At 46.3% G+C, this 22232-nt stretch overlaps 1 protein-coding gene across 4 annotated transcripts; it reads right to left on the reverse strand.

The window, feature by feature from the left end:
* Window positions 1-11241: 11241 nt before the first annotated feature.
* Window positions 11242-21309, reverse strand: NR4A2 (nuclear receptor subfamily 4 group A member 2). Of its 4 annotated transcripts, none has more exons than XM_007964997.3 (8): window positions 19291-19770; window positions 17456-17579; window positions 16085-16772; window positions 15167-15296; window positions 14614-14777; window positions 13513-13715; window positions 12948-13126; window positions 11242-12798 (listed from the first exon to the last, which is right to left on the reverse strand). In XM_007964997.3, the coding sequence occupies exons 3-8, from the start codon at window positions 16757-16759 to the stop codon at window positions 12542-12544; spliced, it is 1608 nt and encodes a 535-aa protein (XP_007963188.1). In that variant the 5' UTR covers window positions 16760-16772; window positions 17456-17579; window positions 19291-19770; the 3' UTR covers window positions 11242-12541. The 4 variants fall into 4 exon arrangements, with proteins under 4 accessions (XP_007963188.1, XP_007963187.1, XP_072875799.1 ...); XM_007964996.3 differs by having other exon boundaries at window positions 16085-16950; XM_073019698.1 differs by lacking the exon at window positions 19291-19770 and having other exon boundaries at window positions 16085-16950; window positions 17456-19284.
* Window positions 21310-22232: the final 923 nt, after the last annotated feature.

The following is a 22232-nucleotide window of genomic DNA, read 5'->3' on the forward strand; positions in this document are numbered from 1 at the left end:
TGGTTCTTTTAATCTGTCCTCATAAGTCAATTGCACCAGCCCCTTAATCATTTTTGTTGTGCTTCTCTGAAATCTGTCCAATTTGTCAACATCCTTTTGTGCTAGGACATTCAGGACTGCATGCAAGATTCTGGTACTGCCTCATCAATGCTTCATACAGAAAAAAGATGATCACCTCTCTTGTTCTCTTGGTGAGAAGTCTCTGGGCATGCAGCTTCAAAAGCATATACGATTTTTTTGCTATAAATTTATACAAAATATTTCCAACTAATTTTTTTCTATAGCCTTCATTCCAAGCATTAGCATTTTGCAAATATTTCTCTTGAGCTCATACTTTGTATTTCTAATTTGTACTGAGATGTGTATTAGATATATTTGCTTTCGTCTTTCTCAGCTAAGAAATGCTTTATTTTTTCCATGTATGCCTGACCTATCTTTGTGCCACTGTATTTCTCCAGCATCACCAAGATCTCGATTCAGCTCCATTTATGAGTGTAATTAATATGATCTTTGCCCATTATAAGGGTTATTAATAATAAGGTTAAATAAAAACCTTATAACAGCACCCCCCTGAATCACTCCACACAAGTCAGCTTATTGCAGAATAACAGTTCATTTTATTTATGGTCTCTCAACCAATTTTCAGTACATGTGACAGTGCCCATGTTAATATAAGTGAGATTTCAAATAAGGTTTTCTGAAACTGTATCACAGGTTTCCTGTTCCTTTTAGTCACCAGTTTTGATCAAAAGGTTGTTAAGTTTGACTGCTGTGGTTCAGTCTTCAATTTTGGAAGTTACTGTTATTAGCTAGAGGAAAAAAAAAAAATGATTAAGCTATTCATAGTACCAGAAGATTGATTTCTCTAAGTAAAAGCCATAGGAACACAGACTTTTAAAAATAATAAGCATTCATTGTAAAATCATATACATTTAATAATATGCCTAGTTTCCATATTTATGGTCCTGTTCCACTAAGTTATCATCAAAATTTATGAATATGTCCACATAATGCAAGTATTTGTATTCAAGTAACAGAAAGGGGGAAAAGTGCTTATTTACAGCTTCTTGTTTATAGTACCTGCCTTTCTCTCATACATTGCTACTTGCAATCTAATGAATGATGCATTTCTCACCCACACCAACTTTCCTATAATCATCAAATTCTATAACTATTTTACATGACACTACATTGGAATGCTTATTTTGAATACATGTTAAGGGAAATTAACTCTAGGAAAGACAAGCACTTGATTTTCTTTTTCTTGCTTTTCAGTTAAGTACAGACAAGAAATGTAATGAATGAATCAACAGTACATATTTTGATGAAAGCAATGTTGAGCATACCAAACACTGCACATTCAAGAAAAGCCTTGCATTTTTCCTAACTCATAACATTGAAAATGAGATTCACAATCTTGTTAGTGTCAGACTATAATCATTCACATTGCTCTACAAATCAAAATAATATTTTAAAAGAGCAGCACTGCACTTTCAATGTTGAAGTTTTATGTTGTTTTGTGTTTTATGAATGAAATTTTGCTCCAGAATATCCTCAAAGGGATGTGAGAGACATCGAGGCTTTGTTAGTCAAGAACAGAACATGGGAAGGTACTCTTAGATAGTGCATGCAAGTTGGTCTCTTGATACCATTTGAATTGTAAGAAGCAACATTAAATACTTCTGCTTACTGAAAGTAAACTTATGCTATCCTGGTCAAACCCCAGGCCACAACTGCTACATGTGTCACGGAGGTGATGTGTTAGTCTCCAGGGAGAGGGTACAAGGGAAAGTGCACATAAAACTTCCACTCCAGAGGAAAAGAGCCCTGACACCCTAGACAAAGAAAGTTGTCCCTCTGTCCTCCCACCTGAAGGCACAGGGCTGTCCTGGCATGTGACAACAAGTGGAGATTAAAAACAGGAGAAAGATCTGGGACAAAAAAAAAATGTCAAAGCCTTAGAGTCACTTACAGTCTTAAAGAGAATAACATTTAAAGGGAAGCCACATTATTAGTAACACGGGGTTTAAAGAGGGAAAAGGTAATTAGCAACATCTTAATTCTGAATTATGAAACTTTCAGCCAAATCTATCATTAGTTAAGTTAGAATAGAAATTGGAATAGACTGTATAGCATTCAGTTTTATCACAAAGGTAAAAACGTGATAGCAAAAGCTTTTCAATCAAAATTTTTGCCTTTTCTAATACTCAAAAAAAGGAGCATGGTAGTCATAAATGTGAGAAATCCTTCACCAAGAGTTAGTTTTAAACTCGCTTATTGAATTCAACCTAGAGAATTAATATAGAAGATGATACAAAAGGAGATGACCACAGTAGCAAACATGTATCCTATTCAGTGAATGCTATTGACATCTGATTCTATATATACTTAGGTATATGTATTAGGTATTTTGTACATTATATTTACCACTAGGCCACCCAGATTTTCAGTTCAATTGGCAATTCTTTACTAGGGACCCTTTTATTCCTTCCAAATATAAGTGGAGGACAAATTTAAATGCTGCTCAGACTGATTTTTAAAATCTATATTCATTACCCAAGATTCAGGTGCACAAATTTCTTGACTCCAGATAGCATAATCATTCCACAGAATTGCTTTACCTTATTTACTAACCCAGGACCACTGCAAGTTGGAGATATGTGGCATGTATCAAATATATTTTATCATATATTAATTCTTTTAAAATCAAAAGTATCTTTTTTTGAATTCCTCTTTTATGCTTATGGTATAAAAATCAATAATAACCTAATTCATTAACACATTATTTGCATAAGTAACAAATCATTCATCCAATAAGCAGACTTGGTGACCCCAAATATAAACACCAAAAGCTGCATTTTAGTAAGAAAATATGCACTATTGGGGAAAAAATGCAAGACAGACAGAGCAGTGCACCATACATAAAATGTCAAACATGTCAAAACACTCATGAATACCAACATCTCCCACCACACCACCACCAATTTTAAAGGTTATTTAGGGCTCACACATCTACAAGTGCAGATTTTACAGCAGCGGACTTTATTTTTCTCAGATATATTAAAAATAAGTCACTGATGTGTCAAATGTTTTCTATGTCATTTCCACATATGTGGCCCATGTAGAGAATTCTGCCCAGAATTTCTGAGAGCAGGACAATTACACAGAACACAGACTCCTGGCACCGAATAGATTCATTATGGATTTGTTAGAAGCTTGTTTTTAACTGTATCAATTCAGTATGCAGGGAGGATAATTAGTCAAAAGACCAAGAAAGCAAATGTAGCTATCTTCATTCCTCAAAAATAGAAACCCCTGTTAGGGTCTCCATAATTCAACTTTTCAGAACTTCATTTCAGAAAGACACTTTGAGAACATGTCACAAGGCTTCCTTGTCCCTAAATCACTGATTATAAATTATTTCCGGATAACCGCAGACAAGTAAGTCTTATAAAACAAGAAGCATAACACATGCAGAACATACTTATCCTACTTCCAGCCCTCAAATAAGTGAAGCTTAAATTAAATGTCAAAGACGAACAAAATCTATTGTATAAGCAAACAGCTGACCTAAATCCACTATATTTTGTTTGTCAAGTGTGTATATTCTAATAAATTTTATAATATAATAAGACTATTTTTGCCACCCTTTGACCACACCAAGTTAGATGCAGACAGTCTTCTGAATAAATATTACTCTCTGCTTGACTGTCTAAGCAAAATCTATTTATACCATTTGTTAGACTGTGAGAGTATCTCTTAAGAAAATGCTAATAACAGCTAAACACTGTCTACCACAAATATAGAAGAAGTAGAGAAAGAATAAAAGGTTCATGCATAGCCAGCTTTTCATTTTTACAAAGTGGCCTGTTCAGGACTGTGAATTAACTAATATGCAATTTGGTTTTCCCGATAGGAAACCTAGAAGCTTGCTGAAAACTCAAATGATTAATATAAGGAAATTCAAACAGCTTGAGGATGAAAAACAGTTTTCTTTTTTACTACCTTTAATATGACTTTCTCAATGACATAAACACATGCAGCAATAATTCCTACTCTTTTCTTGGGCAGCAAAGCAAGCAACTCAGAACTCCTTTGCCCACAAACTACAAAAAGCAATGAAAATAATCCCTTCTTTAAAATTTCAGTGAGAAGAACATTATGCTATTATCACTACCCCACTGTGGTTTCATGTCAATGTTCCCCTCCAGAAGTCTGAACATGCCTGAAGCAACATCCTGAACTCTCAGCAGGTGAGAAAATCTTTAGTTAGTTTCTCCAGAAGCAGAAAGGTACAATCCTTCTGGGACAGGAAGTGCTAAAGTAAGGCACTTGTAAGTTCACATCCTGGCTCTCAGTTCGAATTCCAATTCTTCCATGTACTTATAGGCCAAGATACTAAACAATACCTCTGAACCTCATCTCCTCACTTGTAAAATGGAAATAACACTGCCAACGTCATATTTGGAGTTGAAAGGATTATATAATATGAGATCTGGCTTTGCAACATATAGTAGACAGAGTTATTGTAATTGAGGAACATCAGAAACCACGGAATGTGTCCTCTGTCTGCCACCTGCTTCTGCATTTCACAATGGCCCAAATCTTTGAAGGAGTCCACATCACCCCTGCCTAAAGATTGCAGCACCTCTTAGGAAACAAGCTCTCTGACTAGAATGGAATGATAGGAAATGCAAGTTTCCATGCCAATTATTTTGTTCCTTTTAACTCCTTTATGACATACCTTGAAACATCTGTGTGGTCCTCATTAGCCCAGAGCTTCCCATACTTACAGTCACACTTTCCTAACATAGTCCTGCTATGGCCTCTATATCCAATTTCATCTTATACCTACCTGCCTGCCCAACACCCAGCATCCTCCATGTGCCCTTTTTATTCACTTCCATAGATCTCTTCTTACTTTAAACTCATTCACATTACTGTTGGCACCCTGGCCACTTTAGTCCTCTCCTTCTCATCTCTGCCTTCAACTCTAGGACTCTGATTAAATAAATCCTCTAAATTGCCTCCTCCTCTTCCAACTTATCAGTCCCTGCTCTCCTGATCATTCACAGTATGGTTCATTATCTTTATCCATCCCTATCTTTCCCCATTTCCCCAAAAAGCTTTTGCTTCCTCCCTCATGTTTTGCAATAGCATATAAATGAGAGGGCCTGTGACATGGACAATGGGACATTCACGACCGTCCCTTTTCTCTAGCTTTCCTCTATGCCTTTTTTTTTTTTTTTTTTTTTTTTTTTTTTTGCTGTTCACTCTCTTCCCAGGTACCAGGTTCCTGAGGAAGATGAAAAGGGGGTGGCTACATGTGCTTATGTGTTTGTCCTCCTGGCCCTTCCTCATGATACCCACCTGGCTTCAAGCGGATAACAGGCCAGAGGATGAGATACAAAAGTCCATTGGAGTGGTGACCAAAAATGAACAAACCAGAGTGAAGAAAGAGGACTGGCCAGAAAACCACAGTAGTAGACCAGGTATGGTGGCTCACACCTGTAATCCCAGCACTTTGGGAGGCCGAGGCAGGTGGATCACCTGAGGTCAGGGGTTTGAGACTACCCTGGCCGACACTGTGAAACCCCCTCTCTACTAAAAATACAAAAAAAAAAAAAAAATAGCTGGGCGGGTTGCCAGCACCTGTCCAGGAGACGGAGGCTGCAGTGAGCTGAGGAAGCACCACTGCACTCCAGCCTGGGCAACAGAGCAAGGACTTCACCTCAATCTCAAAAAACAAAAACAAAAACAAAAACAAAAAAAAAAACAGAGAAGAAACGAAAAAAAAGAAAAGAAAAGAAAACCACAGTGCTGAGATTCCCTTATCAGTATCTCTCACTAAAGGCAGCCTTTTCTCTCACTTCCTGCACAATGTGATCCTCAGTAGAGACACTATCAACCTTTTTAACTGAGACCCCCCCATAAACATATTTCACAGTGTCACCCAAGAAAAATTGCAGCAAACAATGCTTGGACCTCTTATATTTTTGCTATCCTGCAAAGCCCTCATAATTTCTATTCTGTTATTCTTTCATTTCTTTAGAAGAAAATTCTGATGGCAACCCAATATAATAGCTTTGAACACCACTAATGGGTCAGGACCCTCAGTTTGAAAAACACTGGCCTACTTGCAGCTTATTGATGAGGAGTCCTCTCTCTGTCCTTACCCTTCTCGAAATCCCAATTTAATTTGAGTTTGTCAAAACAATCCTCTCGTCCAAGCTTCCAGAGCTAAGAAATCGTGGTAGACTCAATCCCTCTGGAAGTCCCTCTAGTAACCGATGAAAGACTTCTCACACTCGCAGCAGCCGCCCTCTACTCTACCAGGGACGTCTCTAGCAAAAACTTGGGCTCTGTATCTGCTAGAACGGGTGACACATGTCCTGGACATCCTAGTTTATCTAAACACAGGTTGAGACAGAAATAAGAAAAAATAGGAGAAAGATTAAGTGTAGGAAGAAGAAATGAGGAGAAAAGCGTTGAAGTTGAGCTCTCCTACGATCCAGGTGCTGGCTCGGCGCTGTGTCCTGTTAAACTGAGCGCGACAGGGTTCAGCTAAGCCGAGAAGAGGGCAGCGAGCGACCCGCAGTCAGCATCTTGTAGAGAAGAAGGAGCGCTCCCAGCCGCGGGAAGATCAGCATACTGGCGGCCCCAAGGGCCCTACAGGCGCAGCACTGATCTGGCCACTTGACTAGACGCTTGCTCGAGCGCTCACAGGCCTAGGGCTCATTACACGCGTTGCGAGAAGACCTGAAAGCAGGGCGGGGACGCGCAATCTATCTTCAGAGCTTTGGGTCGTGAGCACACGCGTGGAGCATGGCTGTGGCATGGGCGTGTGGGCCCCTTTCCTAGATCTCCACTAGGTGCGGGCGCTCCTCTGCCCCGCCCTTTTGTGCGCTCTCACCACTAGAAAAAGAGTTTTCCCCAGTGTCGCGTGGGAGGTCGCCCCAGCCCAGCTCAGCGCTCGAAGAGACCAGAGACTGATCGGGAATCGTTGGGTGCAGGGAGAAGCAGTACACGCGCTCCACTCCTGTGTTCGTGCCCTGGCGCACCTGACCCGACCTAGAGGCGACTGCAGCCTGTTGCGCCCTTCGCCCTGAGGATGGGGGCCGCGGGGGTGTAGAACAGCTGAGAAAGACGCAGGGAGCAGCTAGGGAGGAAAGGGAGGGACACGGAGGAAACAAAGTTCACCCAAGGGAATGCGTCCTAATTGCTCCAGGGCTCTCTCCGCAAAGTCTAAGACTGCAAGCCGCAAAGTCAAACTATGTCTCCAAAACGCAGTGGGCAGAGCAGAAGGGCTTGTGTCTCCACTTTCGCCGCAGGGCGGATCGTGGACACAAGTCCTCGCCAGTAATTCCGGAGCCTCGAAATCAGACTGTGGTGGGAGGAGGGGTTGGGGGGTGACTAATAAGAAGGCGTGGAGGTGGGGGTGGGGAGTACGCGGCAAGAACCCTGCTTTCCGGAGTTCTCCAGCCACTGTCTGCAGGGCCCAGAGCGCACGTCGCGGCTAGGGACCAAAATTGCGGCTCTCTTCGAGCGCCCCCAGCGTGGGGTGGGGCCCTGCTTTCCCGCGCCAGGACCACTCCACCAGGCGCCCTCCGACGGAAGCTGGACTTTTCCTAAGGAAAGGCAAAGTCAAAGTCGGAGGAAAGATCTTTCTTGCGGCCCCAGCTGTCGCCCCTAATGGTCTCAGGGAACACACTAAAGGAAAGTGACTTTAAATGATAGTCTTGCCATTCTAAATAGTTATGTGCAATATTTTGGTTTCTAGCAAAATTTAAAAGTAAAATGGGGATTTCCATATGTTTATTTTATTATTAAAAACGAATTACTAAAAAGTGATGACCTATTTGGAATTCGTATCTTGCTTTACCGGCAAAGTCAGCCAGTATCGACTGAACACAATAAATGCAGGGGTGCGAAACGTGATTGCTCGGGTTCTGTCGGATGCACCAATCTAAGCAGAACCTTTCCCGAAGACATGGAATTGGGTGCGCTTTTTTTTTTAAGTCTTGGCTGAGCCCTATGGGGAAGAAGGGTTAACTGGGCGTCGGCTGAGACCCCAAACCCTCTTCCTCCTCCATAAGACTCCGAAATTGAGTCAGTCCCGGCCCGTAGTTGCCTGGGAAGCTTGGAATCCTGAGAAATTCCGGGGTGCGCCCACGATGCAAGCGTTCCTATTCTGACAGCGGGGACAAGTGGGGAGGGGACCTTACAACCTCCTTTGGAGAAGAATGTATGAGAAACTCACTCCCAGACCTCTATTCAATAGTCAAAATAATACTGAAAAAAACTTTTAAAATCTCAAAGAATAGATACTCTCCTTTCCCGTTCCACCTTGAGGGAACCTGTCTCCATTTTTGACCTCGATTTGACAGCGTCGGGACTTGAGACAAGCGCCTCTTCCACAGAGAGAGGCGAGGCCCAGACGGGGAGCCCCCCAGCCTTTACTCTCGGCAGCCACCTCGGCGCTGCCGCGCGGCGGATACAAAAGGAAACGGACGAGCGTGTAAAGCGAGGCGGGGAGCTGGTGGCTCGAAGATGCGCAACACGCGCGATGCCTAGAAGTGCTCTGGTGTCACTCTCCTGTATAGGACCTGGCGAGATGGAAATGTATCCTGTACCGGAAGACTCTATGATCAAAATATTGCAATGAAATTAAACTTTTCCCTCACAGATCTGTTTGTGTCTTGGAAACATTTCTGCAACGCCGACGCCTAGGTTTAAAATACAATTAGATAATTTGATATTCTCGTTGCCGCACTGACACCGAGAAAGCCAAGAGATTCCCAAGGCAAAATGAAATTGAACCTTCAAATGATATTCTTGAGTTTGCAAGAATATCTATATCACCTTGTTGTGCTCCTTGCATGCAGAGAACCAGTGGCCCGTAAGACTTATGACCGGTATTTTTTAGGGGAGGAGGCACCTAAACTATCTAAGAATGGAGTCCAGTGCCAGAAAGAAATACACAAGATAAGGTCGTTGGGTGCCGTTGTCACTGCAGGGCACCGTGGGCTCCCTGGGCCGTACATATCTCTCTTGTGACAATCAGTACCCCAAATACTCTCTCTCTCTCTCTTTCTCTCTCTCTCTCTCTCTCTCTCTCATCCACCCATCCACAGCGGAAGGCCAGCAGGGCACCCAGAGAAATTGCGACCGTCCCCTGTACGGCAGAAAGGCAGACCTCAGGAAGGAGCAGGCGACACCGCTGCTCACTGCTCACTCGAGGTTTGAATAAAGGGCATCTTTCCATAAACTCAGAATGGGGCTAGATAGCAAAGTCTTAAAATTAGACCTTCCCTCAGAGCTGAGAACTGTATGGTCATGTCTTCGGAACAATGATCATGTATTTTCCATTGCTGGAACGATGCACAATAACTGAAATGCTTAAGAGGACGTGGGTAGACGAGGGCGGTATGAAGCCCTCATTATAAAGTTTAATCTCTTTCTGAAGAAGGTCATGCAACGTCTGGCTTTTGGCAATGCAGCGTGTCTGTTGCTTCTTCTCACTTTACTCCTAGAAACATTAGGACAAGAAAAGTCCTCAGCTGCACATGGAAAGATTCAGGGGCAATGCATGCGACGCTCTTTACCCGAGCAACTCGGTGCGCGGCCGCGAGTTTGACAGCGACTCTGTGAAACAGAAAAGGCACTAACCAATTTGCAATTTAGGAATCACAACGGAATGTTCGGCGAGCCGGTGTAGTCGGCACGCGGACCTGGTGGAGCGTCCTCCCTGCCTCCTCTGACCCCAAATTCCCGGGAGGCGCACTACCCGACTCCCCCTTGGCCTTAGGTGATGCGCCGACGCTTCCTTAAGGGAGAACCAGTCACAGAGTTCGTTTCTGGGTTCAACTCTGGGGGATTGTGTGACGGAATGTCATTGTCTTGGGGCTGCAGACACCTGGGAGAGGAGTGCTGAAGGCTCTGCAGATTCCCAGCATTTCTAAAGAGCCTTTCTCTTTCTCTTTACTTACTGCTTTGTGGCTTTACTTGGGCATAAGATGTGAAAATAAAATGATATGGCTAGTCTCATCTTTTCAAGAAAGTCAAGAAATTGAACATTTCGTTATTATTTAATATCTTATGTGGCCACCCTATTTGTCCCTCAGTTACCCGGAGAAAAACGCATCTTGTAAAAATAACCTTATATTACCACCGAGACCTGCATTCTCTCTTTTTGCTGACCTGCAAATCGTGTCTTTTAAAAAGAGGAGAAACAAGCGAAAGAAAACGTGAGCGCTCTCGTGGCAATTTACAGTTCTAACTCTGCATTTTAAAAACAATAACACTCTTTGTAAATTTCAGTGACCCCCCCCCCCCCCCCCCCCGCCCCAAGGCCATCTGTAATTCACCAGGGTCAGTGAAGGAGACCATTCCCACCTTACCCTCACTATGAATTCACAGCTGCCCTAAGGCGAAACTCATTGGACCTCATCTGCCCAAGGACAAGGGTTCTGAGCCGAAGCAGATTCTACAGCATCAGTTTCCTTTCTTTTTTGAAAGTTGGTGCTGGGTGGAATCCGAGAGGCCTGGTTACAACTTGCTTATACTAGGCCCAGGATCCAACACACAGATATTTTATCATGTACCTGAGAAAGTTATAAGGTATAAATTCTATTCTAAAACTACAAATTGCACCTCATCACCATCCACTGAATGAGGAAAATAAAGAGTTGTAAGAAATACCTCTACTGAGTTCTGCTCTGTGCCAAAGTGACCCAAGGCCCAAAGGGCCTGAGCTGCTTAGCCCTTTCTCCATGACCCAACAATTGTAAATTGAGAAATTGGAAAATTGGAGATTACGTACAACACTCCTCAAACCCGTGTTGACTTCTTGAGTCTTAAAAAGATACTTCCTAATCACTGTGCAAGACAAGTACTTGACAAGACTCTGACCTTGTTCAAGTTCAAAAGCTCTTGGGTCTCCAGAACATCTCTCCTGAAAGCTACACTTACTTGCAAAGTTAACAGAAGAGTTGAGATATTCTAAATTGACTCTAAAAATATTGGTTGCCAGACTGGAAAATTCTAGTTAAGAAAAAATATTTTACTGAATTATCTGGATAACTATCTTGGTTCACCTGATTTCTTTTGCCAGAATAGATTTAGGCTGTCAGTTTGAAATTCAGATACTGAATAAGTGACCTATCCCAAATTAATCTCCAACTGTGTATGTTAAGTTGCCATTCAGTCATTATTTTTTCCTGACCCAGAAAGAAGACAAAATTCTGTTCATTTACATGGTTTATTGTTGTAAACATTAAAATTGTCTTTCTCAAAGAAAGAATTTATCAGAAAAAAAATCAGCGTCTCTAACTGTCATACACCATAGAAAAAAAGGCAGTGACTCATATCATGTGCCATACTAGAAATATACAAAGAAAAATACTACAGAATATGGCAATATTAAAATTCTTACTCAAACAAAATAATAAATTAACTGACAATTTTAGACATAAAAAAATTCAAAGTGCTCAGTAATTTCCAGGGAGTTATGTATATTATAAGCACTCTGGAAACAGTCAAAAGCTGCTGCATGCAAGTTTTGTTTAGCTTTAGACAACAAAATAATCAAGATATAAACTTTCTTTTTATCAACATCAACGGTACATACAACACTTACAAACAAGGAATGTTGGACGGTGTTACAAACACTATGTGTCCCTTTTGTCAGGATTTTCTGATGTGTAATACTTGTGCCCACCTATTTTACAATTGAGAAAATGTTTAAGCTCAGATAACTACCAATCTTTATAAAATCTAACAGACTACATAGTGTCTGAAATACTATTTATATAATATAGACATTACTGAAGTAGCAAGTGCCTATAACATTTTCAACCTAGAATCAACATGCTTGTCCCTTTTTATGTATTTATTTTTTTTTTGCAAACACACTTATCTTTTAGAATTTGTAATATTTATTCATAAATAGGCACAAAATAATTTAAAAAGCCAAACTGCATTGGGTAAATTTACAAGCCTTTGCCTTCTTCAACTCATGCCACCCACGCAACATTTAGTTTTACTATATATTACAGCTTTCTTTACAGCAGAAAACTTTGAAGTATTGTTAAAGGGCAATACTTGTGGGTCCCCTTAAGGTGTGTGTGTGTGTGTGTGTGTGTGTGTGTGTGTGTGTGTGTGTTACATTTGTCTGAACTGCAACCACCAAGCTGGCCAAACATTTCCCATTATACAGTATATCAATCTTTCTTCTGAACAATAAACTGATTTTTAAACTGATAATAAAAAGTTTATACCACTGTATTGTGTGTAGTCCATGTTCTAAATCCAGGATGCCCCGGAGCCAAAATGCCCTTTCAGGTTCTGCCTGCAGGTTAGGAAATAGCAACAGTTTTTGTTTGTTTTCTTTAGGGATCAAGGGGGCTGGGGGGGGGGTTACAGAAATGAGGGGCAGCTTGAGCTGAGACAGCTCACAGGGCTATCTCTGCCCATGTGACTTGCCCCCTCTGGACAGTTTCCGTTATCTTTCCAGTTCCTTTGAAGTGCTTGGGAGGAGGTCTTAGAAAGGTAAAGTGTCCAGGAAAAGTTTGTCAATTATTGCTGGCGGTGGCACCAAGTCTTCCAATTTCAGGTAGAAAATGCGCTGTAGCCCCTGTGTGCAAAGGGTACGAAGTTCTGGGAGCTTCCCCAACAGTTTGGACAAATAATTGGGGCGGTTCAACCCCCCATTGTTGAAAGTCACATGGTCTTTGAGACAATTTACAATCTTGTTTTGCAGTTCTTCCACTCTCTTGGGTTCCTTGAGCCCGTGTCTCTCTAAAGAAAATATAATCAGAAACAAAAGAAGAATGTACAAGACAGTTAGCTAGTTGGCAAAACCAAGGAGAATCTGTGACAAGGGCAAGCCAGGACAAATCCTGCTAGGCAGTTCTGGAGGGGAAGCGCCCTGCACCTGCAGTACTGACCTGTGACCATAGCCAGGGCAGCAATGCAGGAGAAGGCAGAAATGTCGATGTTCATATTCTGCAAGTTGGAGGAGAATTCAACAATGGAATCAATCCATTCCCCAAAGCCACGAACGCATTGCAACCTGTGCAAGACCACCCCATTGCAAAAGATGAGTTTACCCTCCACTGGGTTGGACCTGCAATTAATACCAAAGAGAGAGAGGGGAGAAAAAGAGAGAGAGAAAAGCTAAACAACTAATTACTTGAAGAGCAATAAATGAGGGATTTAAGAGGCACCTAATTACTGAAGAGTTAATAAAATGTAGACCAGTGGACCTTGAAAGGGTTTAATTTCATAACAATCAAGAACGCCCCCTATCCCACCTCCATTCCATTCATCCAGGGCCTCTGGGCTCGCTCCTTTCCTTGTCTTTTTTTGTTTTCTTTCTTTTTCTTCCTTTCTCCGACTTTCATTTCCTATTCTTTTTCTCTACCCCACCCTCTGGTTTCCCTTCATCCCTTTCTTTTCCTTTCTTGATTTCTCTCACAGCCTCCCTGGATTGTCTCCTCCCTCCCTCATTACCTGTATGCTAATCGAAGGACAAACAGTTCTAAGAAAGCTGATTCAAAAAGCAGGTCCTGGTCGGCTTTGGGCAGGTCTGCGAAGCCAGGGATCTTCTCCGCCCAGCCCCGGATGATCTCCATGGAGCCAGTCAGGAGATCATAGAATTGCTGGATATGCTGGGTGTCATCTCCACTCATCTGATAGTCAGGGTTCGCCTGGAACTGGAATTTCATTTTAAAAAGCACTTAATGAGGTTCTCTAAAATATATAACCCGTGAAATTGCTAACCCCGTTTCTAGTAGGGGAGCCAGGTTTTTATAACAATTAAACCTCTCTCTGACCAGTAAGGAAATTAGATGTTCCGGGGCAATTAATTCAATTAGGGATGGTGCTACGAGGTCGCTGCTTTAAATATGTAAATTACCATTTCCATACAGACTAAATACAGTGCCATCCAGCCCTGGGAAACGTTCACTCTTATCTCCACAAAACAATTGACACGTTAGTATTCATGCTAGTCCCAGAGTGGGCCTCGAGCTGAGACACCCTTTTGCAAATCTTAATAAAATTGCAGTCACTACCAGGTTTGCTCAACATACTTGCTCCAATTAAAGCCCGCATATTTTTCACAGCTGGAGTAAAAAGGATCTGACCACTTGATCCCCCACCCCACTGCCATTCTTCACACCCTCTCCTTCCCTTCCCTGACCCCCAGACAGGCCCTACATCCTTCCCCAGCACAGTGCCAGGAAGGATGAGGATTAAAGCATCTACCTCTATGGAGGACTGGGAATAAAGTAGATCGGGGAGGGGGGAGTTCGTACAGCCCCTGGATTTCATGGTAGAGGCACTGGGGTATATGGAAGAGGAGGGGCGGAGGGGTAGTGGGGTAGTGGGAATTCACACAGCTTTAAACCCTGTGGCATGTCCCTCTTCTCCTTCCTCTGTCCTGTTCTCATGTCTATGACCCCAAGCTACAATCCCTGGCCAGAGCTGTGAGGCATATAGTCTTGCTTGCCTTCTTTACCCCATTGAATCTGAGGGTTAATGGTGGATGTGGGGAGGGGTCCTGCCCATCTGTCAGTTTATCCACATGATTTCCCCCCACCAGCTTCTTACCCTGGAATAGTCCAGGCTGGTCATAGCCGGGTTGGAGTCGACATGGGCCCTGACGAGGGCACTGATCAGACTCACCGGGGGCGAAGGGGGAGAGGGCTCCTGTGGGCTCTTCGGTTTCGAGGGCAAACGACCTCTCCGGCCTTTTAAACTGTCTGTGCGAACCACTGCAAAGGAAGAGCCCTGTTAGCGCCACTTTTCCGAGCCCAGGCCCAGCTGCTGCCTCAGTCCCTCCCGGGGGAAGGCCGCAGCCGCGGGGCACCAGGCTGAGCGGCTCAGGGCCCCACTGCTTGTAAAGCCTTTACTGACGAGAAGCGTTAAAAAATGCGGGGTTATTTTATGTGTTCCTCCAAATGGGTCGTATAGTTTAAGGAGAGAAGGGCCTGGCGGCTTTCTCTAGGGGAAGCCGGGCAAGCAGGCAGCTGCGGGGTCCTGAAGGCCACACTGAGGGGGAGACCGAGATCCCCAGCACCGGGAAGTGGAACGTGATGCTAGAGTATGAGCAGTGGTTTCCTAAGGGCGCAAACTGGAGGGTCGGCAGCTCCCCGCTACCTACCTTCTTTGACCATCCCAACAGCCAGGCACTTCTGAAATCGGCAGTACTGACAGCGATTCCGGCGACGTTTGTCCACTGGGCAGTTTTTATTTGCTAAACACACATATTTTGCATTTTTTTGCACTGTGCGCTGCAAAAGGAGACAATATAGACCAAAAAAATTTTTTCTTCTTTTGAAAATCAGGCAACTCGGAGAAAATTTCCGATATGTGGCTGGGGTTTACGATTCCTCCCCACAAACAAACACATACACACAATTCCATTTTATTTTTTTCTCTTCCTTTTCTTTCTTTCTTTTCTTTTTCCTCCCCCAGGGCATTTAACAGAAGAAAATTGATAGCGTTAACATTTGAGCTAACCTTGCCGCTCCTTGCTGTGTTTTATATGCCAAGAGAAGGAGAAGGAGACGCTCAGTAAATACAAATCCGTGGGCATTCATATTATTTACATTCCTTGGAGACCTTCTCTATTTAAAATGATAAGATTATTCAATCAGGATGGCGAAATAAAGAGATCACTTAATTTGACCATAGGGAATTCTGTTCCACTTGGTTAGCTCAGACACGGTTCTCTGTCCTAACCAATTTCATTCTGAACAGGGAAGACAGCTCCTAGCACATGCAAATGACCCTCTTCCAACTCCGGCTCCAGCAACTTCGGGCGGGGGCCAGCCGGGTCGGCCGAGTGCGAGGGGGATGCGACCCTGGCCTCCCAGTCTTTCTGCTTCCCTTTCTCAGACACCCGGAAGTCCCCGTCGCAGCCCGTGGACTCCTGAAGGGTAGCTTCGGTGGACCCCGGAGAGCCGGGCAGTCCCAGAAGAGCTGGGGCTGGGCTGCCAGCACCAAGGCGGAGGCACACTCCAGGGTCCCGGGCACTAGGGGCTCCCTACCTGCCTACTCCGCTCAAGCCACTGCTCACCTTAAAGAAGCCTTTGCAGCCCTCACAGGTGCGCACGCCGTAGTGTTGGCAGGCCGCGTTGTCCCCACACACAGCGCACAGCCCCTCGTTGGAGGGGGAGCCCCGCGACGGCGGCGAGGGCACCTGCGTGTCGAGCAGCTGCGACGCGTGGCCGATCTGCAGGCCCGGGAAGCCCATGGACGCGGGCTTGCGAATGGGGTTGGGTACAGCAAAGGTCTGCCCGTCCACCACGTGGTGGCTGCTGGCGGGCTCCGGGTTCATGGGGACGTGCAGGGGCCCGTCGAAGCGCATCTGGCAACTAGACACCGGGGTGCCAGGGGGCGATTGCTTAAAGGAGAAGAGGGAGAGGCGGGAAACTGGCGTTTTCCTCTGCTCGATCATGTGCGTAGTGGCCACGTAGTTCTGGTGGAAGTTGTGGAGAGACCCCGGGTCGTCCCACATGGGGCTGTGCTGCACCTGGAAGCCCGGGGTGGTGGGCGTCGGGGGCGAGGAGGGCTTGTAGTAAACCGAACCGGAGTGCGGCATCATCTCCTCAGACTGGGGGGGCAGGTGGCTGTGTTGCTGGTAGTTGTGCATCTGAATGTCTTCTACCTTAATGGAGGACTGCTGTCCGGACAGGGGCATTTGGTACAAGCAAGGTGGCTTGACGTCGTAGCCTGTGCTGTAGTTGTCCATAAAGGTACTGAAGCTGGGGAGAGAAGTGGTGGCAGTGATTTCAGTGTTGGTGAGGTCCATGCTAAACTTGACAAACTCTGGAGTTAAGAAATCGGAGCTGTATTCTCCCGAAGAGTGGTAACTGTAGCTCTGAGAAGCGGGGCTGGCTCCTTGAGGCGAGGACCCATACTGCGCCTGAACACAAGGCATGGCTGGAAATGAAACAGGGTGATACACACTCAGCCTGGTCAACTGAACACTTCCTCCCGGGCTCGGGTACACCTGGAGCTACACCGGCAGCCCGCGGCAGTCAGAGAGCGTGTAGGGGCGCGAGAGGAGGGGCAGGAGAGGGAGAATGCTGCCGAACAACAGTGTAGGGTGTGGAAAGACTGACCAAATAAAGACCCAGAGCTAAAAAGCTACTGAGGGTCCACACTCCTAGGTATTTCCAAACATCTCCTCCATACCACCCCCCACACCTTTTTACAGTCAATCCCACTCAGATGAGCCTCTTCTCTGAAGCTCAGATTCAGCAGTCTCTTTCTAGAAATGACCATCTAGAAATGAAGTTGAATTTCACAATGAGAAAGTTGTTCCCCAAGGCGATGGGTCGGGCAAATCTTAAGTTACAGGGTTTGCCAAGAAAATCGCCTTGTCCTGTTTCTTGATGTTTGGGGAACTCCGGAGAGTAAAGGAAATAAATGAAGTTGCACTAACCTTCAGCCGAGTTACAGGCGTTTTCGAGGAAATTAAAGGTGGACAGTGTCGTAATTCAATGAAGGACAAAGTTTCCAAGATTTTTAGAAAAGCAATGGGGAGTCCAGCCTGTCCAATCTCCTCCCTGAAATACAGACACAGGAAGCTTCAGGGTATCTTCCTGACAGAGATTCAACTGGGCATATGTAGACTCACCAGGCAGGCCCTTCCATGCTTTCCCTGTTCATCTCATTGGAAGTGAGTGGGAAGCCTTTACCAAACACAGCACTTAAAATGAATGTATAAAAGAAATGACTTGAAACAACAGAAAATACTACCCATTGCACTGTGTAAATCCTTGCAGAGAGAGGATCCTGCAAGAGGAAAGTTAGTCCATGAACTCATTTAACATTAATGATGTAATGAACTGGCCCCTTTGCTACAGTGTAGGTGGAGAGGTCATTTCCATCTTAGGTTAATTCAGGACCTGAGTATGAAGACTAGAGTCTGAAAATACAGCATTGGAACCTTCTCTTGCATTTTTTTTTTTCATGTGGTGAAATTGCCTTTTCTTTTGGTAGAGGGGAAGAAAGTAGAAGTCAAGAATATAAAATGAGAAAACAATCTTTCCCCTTATAAAATGTTAGAAAGACCTTGACTGAGAAGGCAACTTGAGTGGAAGCATCCGCATTTGTAAAGTGCTTTTGACAGAGCACTGGATTGGAGCTACAGATAAATTGATGTTCACTTTTCCAGAAAACTTGTCTTTCAGCATCTTTAATGGCCACAAGGTGGGAAGAGGGGACCCTACTTTTCCAGGAGTATCTTAGGTCAATTGCAGAGAGGGGACATACTGCTTATATGGTATTGGCACCAATATTAGAAGTGTTTCCCAGAACAGCAAGACGAACACCTTCCCCATAATGCCTTCCACGATCTGCCTTTCTGGAACAAGGCATTCTTGTGTCCTAGTAATTTTCAGATGTTCCCACTTAGAAGGCATTCTAGTGCACAGACAATCTTATTACTAATGAAAAAGAAAGCCAGTATCCTCTCTTTCTATTCTTTCCCCTCCCCCACAATCTTGCTTCATAGTGGTGGTGGGGGTGGGGGCGGGGGGTGATTACCCAGAAAAAGCAGAAAGGAGACTCGACTTCCACAGCCCTTAGAGATATTCCTGTGTTGGATATTAACTCCCTGGTAGCTCCACAGTTTCATAACTGCACTCTTTACATATTCATATTCTCTCTCTCTCTCTCTCTCTCTCTCTCTGTCTCTCTCTCTCGACACATTCGCAAACCCAAGGACAGCATATGTCAAAACCAGAAATTTCAGACAACTTAGTAACAGGACACTCTACCAACACCACCCTTACTCAACAATACCCGGGAAACATCGCGCGCTGGCCAGCCGCGGAGACACAGTTCCCAAGCAACGCATAAACTGAAGAACTTTCTCTCCCTGTCAGTTTGTGGGCAGCTTCCCTCGTATACACAGGACTTGGAATCTCCGTCTTCACAGGCCACAATCAATTCCTCACTAACAGCAAACTTTGCTCACATTTCCGCGGGCTAGTCCTCAGCTCCCAAACTGTGGAGTCTCCCTTCCACGTCCACCAATGAGGAGCCTGGAAGCCTCTGTCGGGAGCCAACTCCCCACTAGTGCCAAAGCCGGAGTTCGAACAAATGCCCCCCGGTAACTACGCGCACGCACTCCCCATCCTTCGGTCCCACTCTCACTAGAAGCCTCTGGCTCCCACTTCCAAAGAACCTATCCCACACAAGTGGAAAGAAGAGACGTGCAAAAGAAGGGAGAAGCATAAAAGAAGGCGAACTGCATGGGCTGCATCTACTCACTTAGGAGTTCTCCGCGTCTCTCTTCATTCATTCAACTCTGCCGAAGTGCAGTTCCCTCTGGGAGGCTGGGCGCTGGGGTCGGGGAGGGGTGGGCGAGCTGGGCGAAGGGAGCCCGGACACCTCACGCAGGGAGGGAGTAGGGACAGGCGGCCGGCTGGACAGGCAAAAGGGACCGCGGAGCTGTACGCGAGCCGCCGGGCGGACTGGCCCTGGCCGCCAATGTGCCTTTGTTTATGTGGCTCGCGCTGCCGCTGCCAACATGCACCTAAAGTCTCCGCGCGTCAGCGCGCGTCAGCGGCCCGCCGCCCAATCGCCGCGCCGCCGCGCTCCCTGGACTCCTGGCCCGCGCTCGCTTTGGTATATTTCCGACCTGACGTCACGAGCAGGGCCGATTTTAAGGTGGGAACCGCTCTGCGTTCACCTTGGTAGCCAGCTTGGGTGGTTTTTGGTGTTTTCTTTTCTTTCTTTTCTTTTTTTTTTTCCGAAAGAGGTGTGACCTCTCCCAGGTCTGCGCAGCCCGCAGTGCCGCGACACTTCACTTTCCCCCAAGCCCCCGCGCCCTCGCAGCTGCTCGGCCGCTCACATGTGGGGAGGGTGCAACAAAAGCCCAGGCGGAAGGGAAGGCCGGCGTGGGCCAGGTAGCACGCACCTGGAGCCGCACGGAATGGGATGTGCCTTGCAGCGCCCTAACCTCTCCCACCCACCTTCGTCACCCCCTTAGCGGAAGAGCGTACAGATGTCCCATGACACGAGACGCTCAGAGGGCTCACGCAGTTCGGGTGGGATTTCCCTACCCGGTTCATCCCCTTTTACTCCCTTTTCCTGTCCTAGGCCTCCTCCTCTTCTGGCATATATTCATTCTCATTCTCTCTCTCTCTCTCCCCCCTCCCCCCACTCCCACACTCCCATCTGAAAGGGAATGGGAGTGGGGGTAGGGCTTATTTTTCTGTGTTTCCTTATTTCCACGCAGTGCCCACGTTCGATGGAGGACGTGGTGCGTGGGGTTGGGAGGGGGGAGGAGAGGAAGGGGAGAGGGTAGACAGTGACCGTGACCCAGCTCTTTAGAAACCCCAAAAGTCAGAGTGAAGCGTCGCGCCTTTTCCTTTCGCAGACAATGCAGCCGAGCAGCAGGCAACAGGTGCGCCTTCTACAGAAAGGTACTCTGATTCCCACCTTCTGCAAACGCTAATACTTTCCATACTCCTCACTGCCCACCAACTTGTACCCCTTCCACGAGTTTTAGAGAAATAAATCGACCTTCGTTTGAAACACAAGGTCTATCACAGCCTCAATCTTAGAACCCAGAAAGACTGGACAAGAAAAGCGAAGCGGGTGGGGATTGGAGACAGCGTCTCCGCAAAGCATAAGGTGTGAGCCTACAACCCAGCCAGGAGAGGGGCCCGAGCGCACTGTGGGAGCGTGTCCCACCCCAGCAGCCATCCGAGTCGCCGCCGATTCTGCTTTGCAATTGATTTCCCCTCGCCAGGCCGCGGGCGCAGGGAGCTTTCTAGCAAAGACAACGCCGCGGCTCCGGAGGGCAAGCTCCCTCCCCCAGTCTCCCGGCCGGAGCTGGGCGGGCTTCCTAGGGCTTCTCCCGCAGGGCTGGAAGAGGCTGGGCCTTGAGAGGGAGAGTTCGGAGCCGCCCCCGCTTTTCTACTCGCGCAGAGCGTCCCAGCCGCCCCTCCTTTCTCGGCGTGGCTCGCTTCCTGGCCGATGGGACCCTTTTGCAACTTGCCCCCCTACTCGTGTTCTCAGTACCGGCCGATGGCGCCGTGGAACTATTCGGGATCCCGGGCTGTTCAGCCCTAATCTGCAGCCCCGCCTTTGCCTACTCCCTGCTGCCCCCAGCTCGCCGTTGGCTGGGGAGGCGTTGCCAACAGATGCCCTGCGGCTGCCCCAGGAAGCTGCGGGCTCTTCTGCGCCGCAGCCTCCGGGAAACCTACGTGACCACCTTAAGTTTCCCCCAGATGTTGCGGCTGCAGCTACTGCTGCCGCCGCCGCCGCTGCTCGGCGGTGCCCTAGCGGGCGCAAGAAAAAAATAAAACCAGGAAGTGGGTGGGGGGGCAGGTTGTGGTGGCGGGTAAGGGTGTGTGAGTAGGGGGATGAGGAGGGGAGGGCGAAGAATAGCATATTAGCATGAGCTTGGTAGCGTCAGCGCCCCGTGGGCAGAAGCGATTCCATGCGAACGAAAGGGAAAAAGTGAGAGTTTGGAGAGCCGGGGAGAAGGAAGGGGGTGGGGGTGGCGGTGACGCAGGGGCGCAGGCATTGACGCACCGGCCAGGCTGGGCCCAAAATAGCAGCAACACCAGCTCAGAGGCGCCCTCCCGGGTTCCCTTCCCCTTCCGCGAGGGAGCAGGGCGCGGCCACGGGGAGCTTTCCTTGATCCCCGCGGTGGGCCAGGCTCCCGGCCGCTATTTTCAGGCAGTCGGAAACTCAAGCACAGGCACGCCGGGGTGGCAGTTATTATTTTTTAATATAGTCCTAGGAAAACGGGGGCCGGGAGAACTTTCAGGTTGGTTATAACCATCAGCGCTTCCATACACACACTCCCGTCTAAGTAGATGCATTCACTCTGCACGCTTCCCCCTCCCTCATTGCCATATAAAACATTCAGTTTAAGTTGGGTTGAGCCTGGGACAATTTGAAAATGCCGTCCCAGGGAACTGAAAAGTGTCCTGGAGTTCTTCAAGTGAGCGCCAAGGAAGCCAAACATTGTAATGTGATGCGTTATTCTTTAACAGCAACCTGTTAAAGGTGCGGCTTCCTGATAACAGCCTTTGTCCAAGTCTTAATGCCACCAAGAATGAAGGGTCGTTTTCACAGCAGCTTATTATAAGAATTATTATTAACTGGGAATGAAGTGATTATATATAACATTAAAATGAGAGAAAGGGGAGACCTTTCTTATCTGTTCTATCATCTGTGTAAGAGTTCTCTCCTCT

The sequence above is a fragment of the Chlorocebus sabaeus genome, chromosome 10, assembly GCF_047675955.1.
Source record: "Chlorocebus sabaeus isolate Y175 chromosome 10, mChlSab1.0.hap1, whole genome shotgun sequence".
Lineage (NCBI taxonomy): Eukaryota > Metazoa > Chordata > Mammalia > Primates > Cercopithecidae > Chlorocebus > Chlorocebus sabaeus.